Source organism: Zootoca vivipara, chromosome 2, assembly GCF_963506605.1.
Source record: "Zootoca vivipara chromosome 2, rZooViv1.1, whole genome shotgun sequence".
Classification (NCBI taxonomy): domain Eukaryota; kingdom Metazoa; phylum Chordata; class Lepidosauria; order Squamata; family Lacertidae; genus Zootoca; species Zootoca vivipara.
This window is the reverse complement of record NC_083277.1, coordinates 2,516,396-2,532,324: the sequence shown is the minus strand read 5'-3', so window position 1 is coordinate 2,532,324 and position 15,929 is coordinate 2,516,396. Positions and strand designations below refer to the sequence as shown.

The 15,929-nt window shown below is 44.7% G+C and overlaps 1 protein-coding gene across 1 annotated transcript; it reads left to right on the top strand.

The window, feature by feature from the left end:
* The first annotated feature begins 9,004 nt into the window (after positions 1-9,004).
* LOC132591785 (vomeronasal type-2 receptor 26-like) lies at positions 9,005-15,611 on the top strand. The gene is made up of 4 exons (XM_060272214.1): positions 9,005-9,178; positions 11,218-11,325; positions 12,123-12,249; positions 14,713-15,611. The coding sequence occupies exons 1-4, from the start codon at positions 9,005-9,007 to the stop codon at positions 15,609-15,611; spliced, it is 1,308 nt and encodes a 435-aa protein (XP_060128197.1).
* Positions 15,612-15,929: the final 318 nt, after the last annotated feature.

The following is a 15,929-nucleotide window of genomic DNA, read 5'->3' as shown; positions in this document are numbered from 1 at the left end:
CGACTAAACAACAACAAGACCTTTCATTGCCTACAGACAGCCACCCAATCTTAAACAACTCCTCACCCACAATAATACAACCACCAGACTTAACATGGACACTGGTACCAGAGCCTGCAATAAACCCAGATGCCAACTTTGCTGCCACATACACCCAGACAATACCATTACTGGCCCCAACAACATTCAACATACCATCTCAGGACTATTTAATTGCTCATCCTCTAACATTGTGTATGCCATCAAATGCCAACAGTGCCCTTCAGCTCTCTATATTGGACAAACAGGCCAAACCCTACGCCAAAGGATAAATGGACATAAATCTGACATCAGGAACCAGAAGACAGAAAAACCAGTAGGAGAACACTTCAATCTCCCAGGACATTCTATACAAGATCTCAAAGTAGCTGTCTTACTACAAAAGAATTTCAGAAATAGACTGGAAAGAGAAGTTGCTGAATTGCAACTTATCACCAAGCTCAAAACCATGGAGGGACCTGGTTTGAACAGAGATATCGGGTTCTTATCTCATTATACATGATAAGCGATCTTCAGCCATCTCCACCCTTGCTTTTTCATGCAAAACCATTTGCAGTCGTTTCCGGTCATCAACAGCTATCAGTCAGTCAATCACCCATTTCCACCACCCTTCTGAGTGATCCCCCCTCCCCATCCCCACCCCTCCCCACCCCTTCTCTACATAAGTGCCTGGAAACTTCCATTTCACTGTATCTGAAGAAGTGTGCATGCACACGAAAGCTCATACCAAAATAAAAACTTAGTTGGTCTTTAAGGTGCTACTGAAGGAATTTTTTTATTTTACTTCGATCCAGACCAACACGGCTACCTACCTGTAAACAACAACAGTCCACCATCTTGTTCTCACAGCAGCCAAATAGATACTCCAAGGAAGCCTGTGATTTCTGCAGCACTCTCCCAATTCGTAATTCAGAACGAAGGCCAAGGATTCCTCAGAGCACAGACTCACATCAGGAATTTATTTTTGGCACCAGAATTTGGGATTATACTGCAGTCACACAAAATTACACTCTTAATCCCCCTCAATTTCTCTTCACTGAAGCAACCGGAGGATTTTAATTTAGGCTCACCCCTCTGATGGTGTGAGGATAATCACACTGAGATGTCTGGCTGCAGGCAGCAAACGTACAGATTCTAGACAGGTGATGGGCTTGTCAGTTATTAAGACCATACAGGAAGACACCAAGAATAATGTCATAAAAGGAGATAGGTGCAGCTATTATTTCTGAAGAGCAGAAAATCGCTTGACTTAAAAACAATTGGTTCTATACTTTCAAATTGCCCTTATCAAGCAGTTTATGATATTGCTGGCATAGATATGAGAAAATGCCTACATGAGGCCATTATCACATGCATCCTGATATTCTATAGATGACACAAAACTTTAGCCAAGTTCTCTTTATGTCCGAGTCTGACAACTTTAATTTTCCTGAGAGCACTCATCTCCTATCAGACTATCTAAAACCAAAGTCCATGTCCTTTCCAAAACTAAAACTTCAGTCATGTTGTTCCATTGTATGTTTTCTCCTAGCATTGCACAATGTACCAGTCAGTGACCACCGATGTACCAGTCACCAATGTACCAGTCAGTGACTCGGTGGGAGTGACCACCGAGACCTTATAACATTGGTCCTAAAGGTAAGTATTTCATTTTCCTGTTTTCCCACTGAACTTGGGTTTAGGATTGTTCTCCGGGTGACTACTTGCCTGGCACTCAGGTGCCAGGATGCCAGCGATTATCACCCAGGCAGTACATGGTCTCAGGATCAAGGGATTAGGGCTGCCTCTAGACGTATCCCAAGCTTCTCCTCTTGTAGGCTTTCCCCTTCTAATTGGAACAACGTTGGAATATGTGTACATCTGCCAATGGAGTGACTTTATATGAATTTCTAAATGTTTTCCCATGGAGTCAGTGCAAAGATACATTTATCAGTGAACTGTTACATTTGGGAATGTGTAGCAGAGACTCTCTGTCTTTGCCTCATTGTGTGTGTGTGTGGGGGGGGTCTCTCAACCCCCTTCCAATTTCCACTAACACAGTGGATTTATAAATAAAACCATAAATAAAACATGCTCTATTTACAAGCATGATATTTAAATAGCTACCTTTCTACCAGCAAAGGGGGGGGGTCGGAAAAAGGCTGAGGGACACTGGGCTCCATGAGGGGGGCGGGAATCCCTTCCCACTACACTTATAGGAATCTGCGGAGGGGATAATATCCTGCCCCTCCCCCCAACCCCTTGGGTCAATGAACTCGCTTCCTAGAGAGTCAGGAAGTGACGCAGGAGGGCTGGGGGGGGCTAGAGGCAATGTTGGAGAGGGTGGGGTCTCCATGGACATCCCCGGAAGAGAAGGAGACCTGCAAAGGAGAAGGAAAAAAGGTGCAACATTGGGGGGCTGTGATTTGGGGAGCAGGGAGAGAGAAGAATTTGCTTTCCCTCCCCCTGAATCTACAAACAGGGCAGCAGGAAAAAGGGGAGGACGGGGGGCATGAAAGCAAGGAAGGTCTCCCCCCCCTTTCCCTCTGGGAACCAGGAGAGGCAATCTGCAAGCGGCTGCAAGGGGTGTCTCCTTTCCCCCCAGAAAAGCTTTGCATTGCAGGATGAAGCCCAGAACCCTGATCTGCCGCCCCCTGCCTCAGTCGGGATCATGAAAGCATAGGAGCCAAATCAGAGCGACCCGAGGGGTCTTCCCCCCACCCCATAAGATATTTGAAAGGGCTGCCCCCAGTATTTGATTCAAGTTGGCATCCCTGCATGGGGGGAGAGGGGAATATATGGAGGGGGGAGGGAGTCTGCCTTGGTGCAGGGGAAACTGCCTTACCGGGGGGGGGGGTTGCTGTGTGGCTTTTTTTATCCCCAGAGCTGAAGAACAGAGTCCTCTGGATTGGGAGAGAGGGAGGAGATTTCGAAATGGGGTGGGGGGTGAGAGATGGACAATATCAAAGGAAATCGGCCTCCGGAGTTTCCTTAGTAAGAAATAGGCTGATATGAGAAGGAAGGGGGAGCCCCCCCAGCTCCCCTTTAAGAAATCCTAGTCTGGCAAGCTGAGGTTGCTTTGTTGGGTTTCCCAAATTTTGGGGTGCAGTTGGGGAGGTATTTTTGTCCCAATGCTGGAGGGAAGAGGCGCATTTCCAATTTCCTGAAGCATGAAAAAGTCCCTCGTCAGTTTCCCTCCTGCTTGGGAAGGGAAATGGGCCCATGGATGGCAGGATTTGAAACTGATCAATGTCTCAGGAGCCTTTTAAAAAGCTTCAAGGCAGAGACTGGAGGAATTAAATACATGCCCCCTCCCCAGCTGGACTTGGGGGAAAGGGGGGGGGTGAGTTTTTCATAGAATCATAGAATCATAGAGTTGGAAGAGACCACAAGGGCCATCCAGTCCAACCCCCTGCCAAGCAGGAAACACCATCAAAGCATTCCTGACAGATGGCTGTCAAGCCTCTGCTTAAAGACCTCCAAAGAAGGAGACTCCACCACACTCCTTGGCAGCAAATTCCACTGCCGAACAGCTCTTACTGTCAGGAAGTTCTTCCTAATGTTTAGGTGGAATTTTCTTTCTTGTAGTTTGAATCCGTTGCTCCGTGTCCGCTTCTCTGGAGCCGCAGAAAACAACCTTTCTCCCTCCTTTATATGACATCCTTTTATATATTTGAACATGGTTATCATATCACCCCTTAACCTTCTCTTCTCCAGGCTAAACATACCCAGCTCCCTAAGCCGTTCCTCATAAGGCATCGTTTCCAGGCCTTTGACCATTTTGGTTGCCCTCTTCTGGACACGTTCCAGCTTATCAGTATCCTTCTTGAACTGTGGTGCCCAGAACTGGACACAATACTCCAGGTGAGGTCTGACCAGAGCAGAATACAGTGGTACTATTACTTCCCTTGATCTAGATGCTATACTCCTATTGATGCAGCCCAGAATTGCATTGGCTTTTTTAGCTGCTGCATCACACTGCTGACTCATGTCAAGTTTGTGGTCAACCAAAACTCCTAGATCCTTTTCACATGTACTGCTCTCAAGCCAGGTGTCTCCCATCCTGTATTTGTGCCTTTCATTTTTTTTGCCCAAGTGTAGTACTTTACATTTCTCCTTGTTAAAATTCATCTTGTTTGCTTTGGCCCAGTTGTCTAATCTGTTAAGGTCATTCTGAAGTGTGATCCTGTCCTCTGGGGTGTTAGCCACCCCTCCCAACTTGGTGTCATCTGCAAACTTGCTCAGGATTCCCTCAAGCCCATCATCCAAGTCATTGATAAAGATGTTGAACAAGACTGGGCCCAAGACAGAACCCTGTGGCACCCCACTAGTCACTACTCTCCAGGATGAGGAGGAGCCATTGATGAGCACCCTTTGGGTTCGGTCAGTAATCCAGCTACAAATCCACTGAATGGTAGCATTGTCTAGCCCACATTTTACCAGCTTCTTTACAAGAATATCATGGGGCACCTTGTCAAAGGCCTTGCTGAAATCAAGATAGGCTACATCCACAGCGTTCCCTTCATCTACCAGGCTTGTAATTCTGTCAAAAAATGAGATCAGATTAGTCTGACATGACTTATTTTTCAGGAACCCATGCTGACTTTTAGTGATCACAGAGTTTCTTTCTAGGTGCTCACAGACTGTTTGCTTAATGATCTGCTCTAGAATCTTTCCTGGTATTGATGTCAGGCTGACTGGGCGGTAATTGTTTGGGTCCTCTCTTTTCCCCTTTTTGAAAATAGGGACAACATTTGCCCTCCTCCAGTCTGCTGGAACTTCGCCTGTTCTCCAGGAATTTTCAAAGATTATTGCCAGTGGTTCTGAAATCACCTCTGCCAGTTCTTTTAATACTCTTGGATGTAGTTCATCTGGCCCTGGAGACTTGAATACATCTAAACTAGCCAAGTATTCTTGTACTACCTCCTTACTTATTCTGGGCTGTGTTTCCCCTGCTGAATCATCTGCTCCATATTCTTCAGGTCGGGCGTTGTTTTCTTTCTTGGAGAAGACTGAGGCAAAGAAGGCATTGAGGAGTTCTGCCCTTTCTCTGTCCCCTGTTTGCATTTCACCATCTTCTCCTCTGAGTGACCCCACTGTTTCCTTGTTTTTCCTTTTGCTACGGACATATCCATAAAAGCCCTTTTTGTTGCTTTTAACCTCTCTGGCGAGCCTGAGTTCATTCTGTGCTTTAGCTTTTCTGACTTTGTCTCTACACGTGCTGGCTATATGTTTGAATTCCTCTCTGGAGATTTCCCCCCTTTTCCATTTTTTGTACATATCCCTTTTAAATCTTAACTCAGTCAAAAGTTCTTTAGATAGCCAGCCTGGCTTCTTTAGGCACCTTCCATGTTTCCGTCTCATTGGTATTGCCTGAAGTTGTGCTTTTAATATCTCCCTTTTAACAAACTCCCAACCATCATGAACTCCCTTCCCTTTTAGTATTACTGTCCATGGGATTTCACCCAGCGTTTCCCTAAGTTTTCTGAAGTCGGCTTTCTTAAAGTCTAGAATTTGGACCTTAGTATGCTTGGTTGCTCCTTTCCGCTGGATAATAAACTCCAGAAGAGCATGGTCACTCCCACCTAATGATCCTGCCACTTCTACCCCACTAACCAAGTCATCACTATTGGTTAGGACCAGATCTAAAATGGCTGATCCTCTTGTTGCTTCTCCCACTTTCTGGACAATGAAGTTGTCTGCAAGGCCAGTGAGGAATCTGTTCGACCTTATGCTCTTGGCTGAGTTTGACATCCAACAAATATCAGGATAGTTGAAATCCCCCATTACTACGATCTCACTTCCTTTGGAATGCTTGGCCATCTGTTCCAGGAAGGCATCATCTGTGTCCTCAGTTTGGCTTGGGGATCTATAGTAAACTCCCACAATGAGATCACTGTTGTTTTTCTCTCCCTTAATTTTGACCCAGATACTCTCAATTTGGCTTTGAAGTTTTAAATCCTGGATCTCTTCACAGGTATACATATCCCTAACATATAAAGCTACTCCTCCTCCTTTCCTGTTTGGTCTATTTCTCTTAAATAGATTGTATCCCTCTATTACTACATTCCAGTCATGAGACTCATCCCACCAGGTTTCAGTGATGCCTATTATGTCATATTTAGTTTGCTGTACCAAGAGCTCAAGTTCATCTTGTTTATTTCCCATGCTCTGTGCATTAGTATACAGACATTGAAGACCGTTGATCATTCCCCCATGTCTCTTATTTAAGGATATTTTCGTCCCACCACTAGGTCTGCATGCTGCTTGCTCCATTTGGTCCTTGACATTTGGATGATCATCTTCAGCATTTGATAGACTCCTACCTTCAGGACCACTGTCTCCCTCCCCCACATAAGTCAGTTTAAAGCCCTCCTGATGAGGTTTTTGAGTTTTGTGGCAAAAACATTCCTCCCAACTTTTGTGAGGTGCAGTCCATCACTTGCCAGAAGTCCATCTTCAAGAAACTGCAGACCGTGATCTAGGAATCCAAACCGTTCCTGTTTGCACCATTTGCGAAGCCAGTTGTTCACTTCCCCTATTTTTTTTTGAAAATGTTCATTACATTACATTAATTTATTTAAAGAGTTCTTTGTGTCTGTTCACTTGGTGGAAAGCCATTTTTCAAAGCGTTTTATAATTAATTTTTAGTAGTAGTTTTGACATGCAAAGGTAAAGGTAAAGGGACTGTTAGGTCCAGTCCCGAACGACTCTGGAATTGCAGTACTCATCTCGTTTACTGGCCAAGGGAGCCGGCGTTTGTTCGCAGACAGCTTCCAGGTCATGTGGCCAGCATGACTAAGCCGCTTCTGGCGAACCAGAGCAGCACACCAAAACGCCGTTTACCTTCCCGCCGGAGCAGTACCTATTTATCGACTTGCACTTGACATGCTTTCCAACTGCTAGGTTGGCAGGAGCAGGGACTGAGCTCACCCCATCACGGGGATTCAAACCGCCGACCTTCTGATCGGCAAGCCCTTGGCTCAGTGGTTTAGACCACAGCACCACCTGCGCCCTCGTTTTGACATGTACTTCTCTCCAAAGCATAACCTGTTTTCCTAAAGGGTAAGAAGTACTTTAGGGTGTTTTTGTGTTGCAGGTGTTCTGTAGTAAATAAAATGGGAACACAATTATTTTCCCCATGCACAAAACAAAATCTATGCAACTGCAAATTGTAAAAGTCAACTGTGCTTCCCTCTATCCTCATCCGTTGCAAAATGTCTGCAGAGTCAGGTACGTGTAGACCTCTGTCTCACTTTGCTCTACCTCCTGGCCCCTTTTCCTAGTTGCTTTGATTAATACAAAAAATAATCGACGTTCATTTTCACTGAATAGAGGATGACTGTGTGACACACTTATTTCACAGCTGGGTGGATAAGAAGAACTCACACGTTATTTCCTTCTCCCTTGCTGTTTGGGATATTAATCACAACCCCAGGCTCTTACCCAACATCACCCTGGGCTACAGCATCTATGATACCTATTCTAAGGGAAGACTGACTTCTGACTCCATGACAGACCTGCTTGCTGGTGGGAAAATCAATATTCCAAACTACAGCTGTGGGAAGCAGAAAAGGCTGCTAGCTGTTCTTGAAAAGAGTGAACTTGACATCTCCACACACATTGCAAGCATGTTGGGCATCTACAAGGTCCCACAGGTAATCAATGGGTCCAAGTGAAACACACCTGGGAACATTAGCCACATAATTGTTTTTCTTGGCAGCCAGGGATGTTGTTGACATTAGTCTGAGTCTGTCTTGAAAGATAATGGAGTGAGTATCTGGGATGAAGTCAAACCGCTGTGTTGACCGTATCAAAGTGACGTCCACAGTGCACAAGCCTAGGCAGTGGATTCGGAAGTCCTGGGCTGCCCAGATGACAAGACCTCCCTCTCAGCCTCACTGCTGTGCTCCAAAGGAAAGCAGAGCAATGCACTTGGCACAAGCTTGGCTGCAGGAGTTGCTGGAAGGAGGCAAAGAAAGCACCACTCAGCTGACTTAGGATTTGTGGCGGGTTCACTCTTTAGCCTTTTCTTCTCCCAGATGTTGGAGGGTATGAAGGATTATGGAACTCCCTTGCAGTTGAGGACAGACAGGCCCCTTTCCTACTGTCTTTCTAGGATCTACTGGAAACAATTCTTTTCTTGCAGCAGGCATTTTCATTTAAGTTTGGTTATAGTGTTTTACATTCTTGATTATTATTTTTAAAGAATCTTGCTTATTTTTTTTTTAAAAAAAAATACTGTTTTACTTCCAAAAAATCCCGGTGAGGTTTGCACTAAATCTGACAGCATCCTTCACATATGGTAGAAGTATCCAGTCTTAATCCTGAAATACAAGCCATCATTCTCTTTCCCTTTCCTCACCAGCTCAGTTATGGCTTTGTTCTTTCTGATAAAGTCCAGTCCCCTTTTGTCTACCGGATGGTCCCAAACCAAGAAACGCAGTACCAGGGGATGGTCCAACTCCTCCTGCATTTCAGGTGGACGTGGGTCGGCCTCTTTGCTCCGGACAATGACAATGGAGAAAAGTTCCTGAGTACTTTGACACCCCTGATGATCAAAAGGGAAATCTGTGTTGCCTTCACACAAAGAGTACTACGAGAAACTTGGCTATGGATACCCCATGAAGCACCTGCCATCTGGAGACAAGTCAATGTCTTTGTTTACTTTGCAGACTCTCAAAGTGGACTTTACATAATCATAGAGGTACAGACCTTACTGGAAAGGATACAGGCTGGGGGGAAAGTCTGGATAACCACAGTTCCTCAGAACAAAATGTTTTTATGTGATATTCACTGCTTCCAATATGCTCATGGCTCTTTGTCCTTTGTCATGAAGACCAAAAAAAGAATGAAGAAGGACTACTATGGGCCAATGTCATTGACTAGTCAACGGTATTCAGAAGAAGCATTTGACTGTTCATATTCAAAGCATGCCTTGTCTGTGAGGGGTATGACAAAATGCAGAGAGAAGGATAATGTGAAGATGTTGCCCCAGGAAGAGATTGAAAGAATCCAGTCCCAAGACAGCTATGTGAATTACTTGAGTATCCAAACTGTGGCTCAAGCTTTAAATGCTGCATATTCATCCAGGTCAAAGAGGATGTTGATTGTGGGTGGAGGAGGCAGCTTGGAACTTCAAAAGCTACAGTCATGGCAGGTATGTCCTTTTCCTTTTGCAAACTGGAATTTGTTGTCCCTGCTCTGGAATCAACATGATAGGATCACCTGAATCTGTCTTGCACTGTGTCAGAACACTGGTTAGTATTGTCTACATTGACTGATTGGCCATTGACATTGTTTTCAGCTGCTGGCAGAAATCCACCAGAGTTTCTCCCATCCAGGTTCCCAGGGGAAAGGAATTCTACATGAGTTACAGATGGAGCACAACAGAATTGGCCCATCACTGTATGACAGGTCTAGCCCACAGATTCAGGCTATATTCCTGCAAACAGCAGTATCATTCAATGCAGGAAACAATTTACAAACTGACTTCAAAGCCAGCAAAATATAGAGAGAGATGTGGCGCTCATTGGACCAATGCTCTGATTCAACAGTTAGCTACTTCTTAGCAGCCTCCTACACTGCATAGTTTGGAAATCCAGAAAGTTCTAAGCATGTTCTAGATCTAATATGAATATTGGGGATGACATTTTACAAACTGTAATAAACTGTAATAAACACACTAGGAGTAGACACTATCATATTAGACAGCAATACTCTTGCAAGATTTTTAAATTAAAACCACACACCTGCATTTACATTGGGCTGCCTCTGAAGACAGTTCAGAAACTTCCGAAGATGCAGACTTTGACCATCATGTTGTTCATTGGGACAACACTCTTTGAGCATATTACACCGATCCTGGTCCAACCACACTGGCTGCCAATTAGTTTCCAGACCCAATTCATAGGCTTTGACCTATAAAGCCTTAAATGGTTGAGGACCACAATACCTCAAGGACCACCTTTATCCATATAAACCTACCCAGACCCAGAGGTCATAGTTTGAGACCCGTTTTTGTGTGCCACCTCCTCAAGAGCTCCAGAGAGTGGTAACGCAAGAGCGAGTCCTCTCTGCAGTGACTTCCAATTCGTGGAATGTTATCCACAGGGAATTTCGGTTGACACCTTCACTATACAGTACAGCTTAAAGTGTAATAATGCAGATTTTGGTCATCCCAAAAATGCTGAATCAGATTGAGGTTGGGTAACAATCTAGCACGTTCACATGATTCCAGGTGAGAGATAAAGTGGTTCTTATTGCCAAAGGATTGATGCTTTTGAATTATGGTGCTGGAGGAGACACTTGAGAGTCCCATGGACTGCAAGAAGATCAAACCTATCCATTCTTAAGGAAATCAGCCCTGAGTGCTCCCTGGAAGGACAGATCGTGAAGCTGAGGCTCCAATACTTTGGTCACCTCATGAGAAGAGAAGATTCCCTGGAAAAGACCCAGTACGTTTCCGAGCACAATTCAAAGTGTTGGTGCTGACCTTTAAAGCCCTAAATGGCCTCGGTCCAGTATACCTGAAGGAGCGTCTCCACCTCCATCATTCTGCCCAGACACTGAGGTCCAGCACCGAGGGCTTTCTGGCGGTTCCCTCGTTGCGAGAAGCCAAGTTACAGGGAACTAGGCAGAGGGCCTTCTCAGTGGTGGCGTCTGCCCTGTGGAACACCCTCCCAACAGATGGAAAACAACTACCAGAGGAAAACAACTACCAGACTTTTAGAAGACATCTGAAGGCAGCCCTGTTCAGGGAGACTTTTAATGTTTAATAGATTACTGTGTTTATTTTTCTGTTGGAAGCCGCCCAGGGTGGCTGAGGAAACCCAGCCAGATGGGCGGGGTATAAATAATAATAATAATAATAATAATAATAATAATAATAATAATATATTATTATTATTATTATTATTTATTATGTTGGGAAAGATTGAGGACACAAGGAGAAGGGGACGACAGAGGGCGAGATGGTTGGTCAGTGTTCTCGAAGCTACGAACATGAGTCTGACCAAACTGTGGGAGGCAGTGGAAGACAGGAGTGCCTGGCGTGCTCTGGTCCATGGGGGTCATGAAGAGTTGGACACAACTAAACAACAGCAATTCAGAGAAGATTAGGATGCAGGGAGAACATGAAATCATGTTGCATAATTCAGCTTTGCTTACTCATTGCTAGATGTTCCCCTGTCATTCTAGTTTCATCATTTCTTGAAAGAAGTCCAGTTCTACTCTAATACTTCAACTGATGGGCAGTACTTGGATGAGAATGGAGCACTGGCCGTTGACTTTGATATAGTGAATTGGGTGCTGTTTCCTAATAACTCTCATGATAGAGTGAAAATTGGGAGAATAGAGAGACAAAAGTCCTCAAATCTGAAGTTCACCATTAACCCAGAAGCAATTGTATGGGCCAAACTATTTAAGAAGGTAGGGGAAAATGGATGTGTCATTTTATTAACTATGACTTCCCTGGAGCTAAGTCCCACTGAGTTTAATGGAACCTGCTCTTGAGTAAACATGTATATTATTTCAAAGTAAATAGAATTTCCAAAGCAGAGTAGAACACATTTCCCCAACTTAGTGCCCTCTAAATATTGTGGACTACAACTCCCATGCACCCCAGCCAGCATTGTCCATATATATCTGAAGGGCACTAGATTGGGTAAGGCTGGAGTATAGTAAGGTATTTCACATCTGTTTGGGCATAGAGAAATGGCACACAAGCAAACTGCGCACCAAATTCTGCGCTAGGTGCAGTCTTTGGAAGCAACACCAATGTCTCTGTTGGCAGATGTCATGGCAACAGATGGAGGATTTTTTATTGCTGTTCATATTATGGTTTATGCCATGCTCCTGTTTGTTTCCAATTGTGGGGGTGGGGAAGAAGAAGCACTGAAAAAGGTTTCTCTGCCATGCAGCTCTGCAAAAAACAAAAAAACCCAAAAATGTAACTGCCCCAAAATAGGGCCTGGGGTCACCTGATGTTTTCAGAAGCAAATATCTCTTCTCTGGTACCCTTCCAAAATTCTATTATCTGTGTCCCAAGGCATAAATGCACCTATCACTTTCTCCTTAGTGCTCAATTTTCTCTTCATGCCTAGACGGTGCCTCGTTCAAGATGCACAGAAAGCTGTCTCCCAGGATATTCCAGAAAAGTTCAGGAAGGGAAGCCGCCCTGCTGCTATGATTGCGCTCCCTGCTCAGAAGGGACCATCTCCCCTCAGGAAGGTAGGAGAGGATCTCAGAGAAAATGGCCTTTGATGGGAGGATGGGGCAAATATTTGAGCCAGTGCAAACAAGATGTTAGTAATGGCCAGTTCTGTCATCTATCAGGTGGGCACCATTGGCATTCTAAGAGAACAATGGAGTCATTCACAGTGAATTCTGGCAATGTCAGGCATGGACAATCCTTCCCTCCCTTTAGTAACTTCACAGACAATAATTAATGAGCAGTTTATAATTTATACTCCTTTTTTCAGTCATCTGGTTGGAAGCAAATATCCACATTCCTCCACAAGGAGAGCAGCTGTCTACTCTAAATTCTCCCCCTTCTACCCCCAGCAACATCCTGGCGCCAATGGGAAGTTCCTCCTCCTCTCTGCATTCTTTGTTCTCTAATACAGATGAACCACCTAGTATCTGGGGAGGGAGGGTCCCCCACATTCTCTGATTACGCCCTTGCTGGCTGTTCCCTCTCTTCTGTTTCTCTTTCCATTATCTCATAGCTAGGTAACTCTTGTATAATCTGCTCGTCGTTGTCTGTGTCTCTCCCCCTTCAGAGAGGAGCTGATCTGCCTGAGAATGCATTCCCTAATCCTATGATCCAGACCATTCCCTGAGAGGCACCTCTTTTTCTAGAAAATAGCACTGGAAATGCCACCCCATGAATGAAATGCCATCTTCAAGGAGGGTTCCCCTATTGCCAGCCTGTAATATCCCCACAGCACCCGGAAGTCTGCTGAGACTTGTAGAATTTTTTAGGATTTAATTATGGTAGCACCTCTACAGAATTTTGTCTTATGGTTTCGCCTTCTACTATATCACCAGTACAGTTTTACTGATGGATAGGTGGAACGTCGTCCAAATCCATCCATCCATCCATAAAAAGTAACTCCAAAGAAAACACAAGGATATAAGAAAGGCCTTGCTGCATAGAAAGAACACTCCCCATTTGATCTCCAGCAACTAATATTCAAAGGAATTCAAAGGTCACCTCCAATGTTGCAGGGAGTACATGTCAGGTAATCTCGTCCTGGGGAATATCTTGATGAGTGAGGGGAAAGTCGGCAAGAGAACCAGGGTTTATTGGGTTCACCAACTCTGTGGTCTCAGGAGGGTTGTCGTCCAGCCATAGAGTCAGTCAGCACTAGGGCCAGAGAGACCACCTGACGATTTTTGAGAGGTCCTAGCAGTTCAGGAATGGAGGCAGTGCCACACAATTATACTCCTCCGAGTTGCTTGGAGGAATCATAGAATTCTAATGAAATACGTGATTTTGTTGTTTAGTCGTTTAGTCGTGTCCGACTCTTCATGACTCCATGGACCAGAGCACGCCAGGCACTCCTGTCTTCCACTGCCTCCCGCAGTTTGGTCAAACTCATGTTCGTAGCTTCGAGAACACTGTCCAACCATCTCATCCTCTGTCGTCCTCCTAGTGCCCTCAATCTTTCCCAACATCAGGGTCTTTTCCAGGGAGTCTTCTCTTCTCATGAGGTGGCCAAAGTATTGGAGCCTCAGCTTCACGATCTGTCCTTCCAGTGAGCACTCAGGGCTGATTTCCTTCAGAATGGATAGGTTTGATCTTCTTGCAGTCCATGGGACTCTCAAGAGTCTCCTCCAGCACCATAATTCAAAAGCATCAATTCTTCGGCGATCAGCCTTCTTTATGGTCCAGCTCTCACTTCCATACATCACTACTGGGAAAACCATAGCTTTAACTATACGGACTTTTGTCGGCAAGGTGATATCTCTGCTTTTTAAGATGCTGTCTAGGTTTGTCATTGCTTTTCTCCCAAGAAGCAGGCGTCTTTTAATTTCGTGACTGCTGTCACCATTTGCAGTGTTCAAGGAGCCCAAGAAAGTAAAATCCCTCACTGCCTCCATTTCTTCCCCTTCTATTTGCCAGGAGATGATGGGACCAGTGGCCATGATCTTGGTTTTTTTGATGTTGAGCTTCAGACCATATTTTGCGCTCTCTTCTTTCACCCTCATTAAAATATTCTTTAATTCCTCCTCACTTTCTGCCGTCAAGGTTGTGTCATCTGCATATCTGAGGTTGTTGATATTTCTTCCGGCAATCTTAATTCCTGCTTGGGATTCATCTAGTCCAGCCTTTCGCATGATGAATTCTGCATATAAGTTAAATAAGCAGGGAGACAATAATTTTAGAAATTATTATTCTAGCTTCGATATATTATAAATAAAGGTGGGGCTTAACACATCTGCTTCTCAATATTCAAACATGACAAGAAGCTGCCTTGATACTGAGTCAACCTATTTTAACCTGCAGTTGTCTAATCCAGGGGTTCATAATTTTTTATGGCCTTTGCACTGGATCTTAACTTTTCGAGGTGAAAAACAGCAGCTGGGTGCTGTTGCCAAAATGTTTATCACCAAATGCAATAGTGATGTCAGCAAATTTTAGGTGTGTGACTGATGTTCGGATACTGAAGTGTGTTTTCCTCTCTGCAGATGCTGATGAATGCACCAAATGTCCAGACGATCACCATCCAAATGAGGATAGACATCAATGTGTCCCCAAGTTATTGACCTTCCTGTCCTATGAAGAATGTTTGGGGATCCTCCTGGCTTCTCTTGCTCTCTCCTTATCCTTAACCACAGGCTTTGTGTTAGGAATCTTCCTTAAATACAAAGAAACTCCAATAGTCAAAGCCAACAACAGGGACCTCTCCTACATCCTCCTCATCTCTCTACTGCTCTCCTTTTTGTCCTCCTTCCTCTTCATTGGGAGGCCTAGGAAAGTGACCTGCCTTCTCCGACAAACAGCCTTCTGCATCATCTTCTCAGTTGCTGTCTCTTCTGTCTTGGCAAAAACCATCACTGTGGTGCTGGCCTTCCTGGCTACTAAGCCAGGGAACAGGGTGAGGAGATGGCTGGGGAAGAGTTTGGCCCACTCCATTGTCATTTCCTGCTCCAGTATGCAAGTTTTCATCTGCACCATCTGGCTGGGGATCTCTCCTCCTTTCCCAGACTTTGACCTGAGCTCCCAGCTTGGAGAGATCATTGTCCAATGCAACGAAGGCTCTGTTGCCTTGTTTTACAGTTCCCTTGGCTACATGGGCTTCCTGTCTGCCATCTGCTTCACGGTGGCTTTCCTGGCCAGGAAATTGCCTGGGGCCTTCAATGAAGCCAAGCTGATCACCTTCAGCATGCTGGTCTTCTGCAGTGTTTGGGTGTCCTTTGTGCCCACCTACCTGAGCACCAAGGGGAAATACATGGTAGCCGTGCAGGTCTTCTCTATCTTGGCCTCCAGTGCTGGGCTTCTGGGCTGCATCTTCATTCCCAAATGCTACATTATTATATTGAGGCCTGAGTTGAACATGAGGGAGCACCTGACAAGAAAAAACTAAACATGACATTTGATCCTTAGCTCTAGGGATATCATAAAATTGTACAGGTGGAAGTCCCAGCCAGAATCTCAACTGGAGTTAAACTGCGTGTTACCCATAGCTGGATTTCATAAGCTGCTTAAGAATGATACTGCTACTACTGGTGCTACTACTACTACTACTACTAATAAAATATTTATTTCTCTAGCTTACAGTACATATAGAAACATTATAAAACATGAAACTCCCCCAAAGTTGCTATCAGATGTCTTCTAAAAGTTATTTAGTTCTTTATCTGCTTGACATCCGAGGGGGAGGGTGTTCCAGGTGTTGCGATGG

What these genes read in the sequence shown, in the direction of transcription:
- LOC132591785 (XM_060272214.1), top strand. Translation starts at nt 9,005, where the DNA reads ATGTTGCCCCAGGAAGAGATTGAAAGAATCCAGTCCCAAGACAGCTAT. An exon ending in AAAAGCTACAGTCATGGCAG is followed by an intron (nt 9,179 to 11,217) that starts GTATGTCCTTTT and finishes CTGTCATTCTAG; the next exon opens with TTTCATCATTTCTTGAAAGA. An exon ending in ACTTTGATATAGTGAATTGG is followed by an intron (nt 11,326 to 12,122) that starts GTGCTGTTTCCT and finishes CTTCATGCCTAG; the next exon opens with ACGGTGCCTCGTTCAAGATG.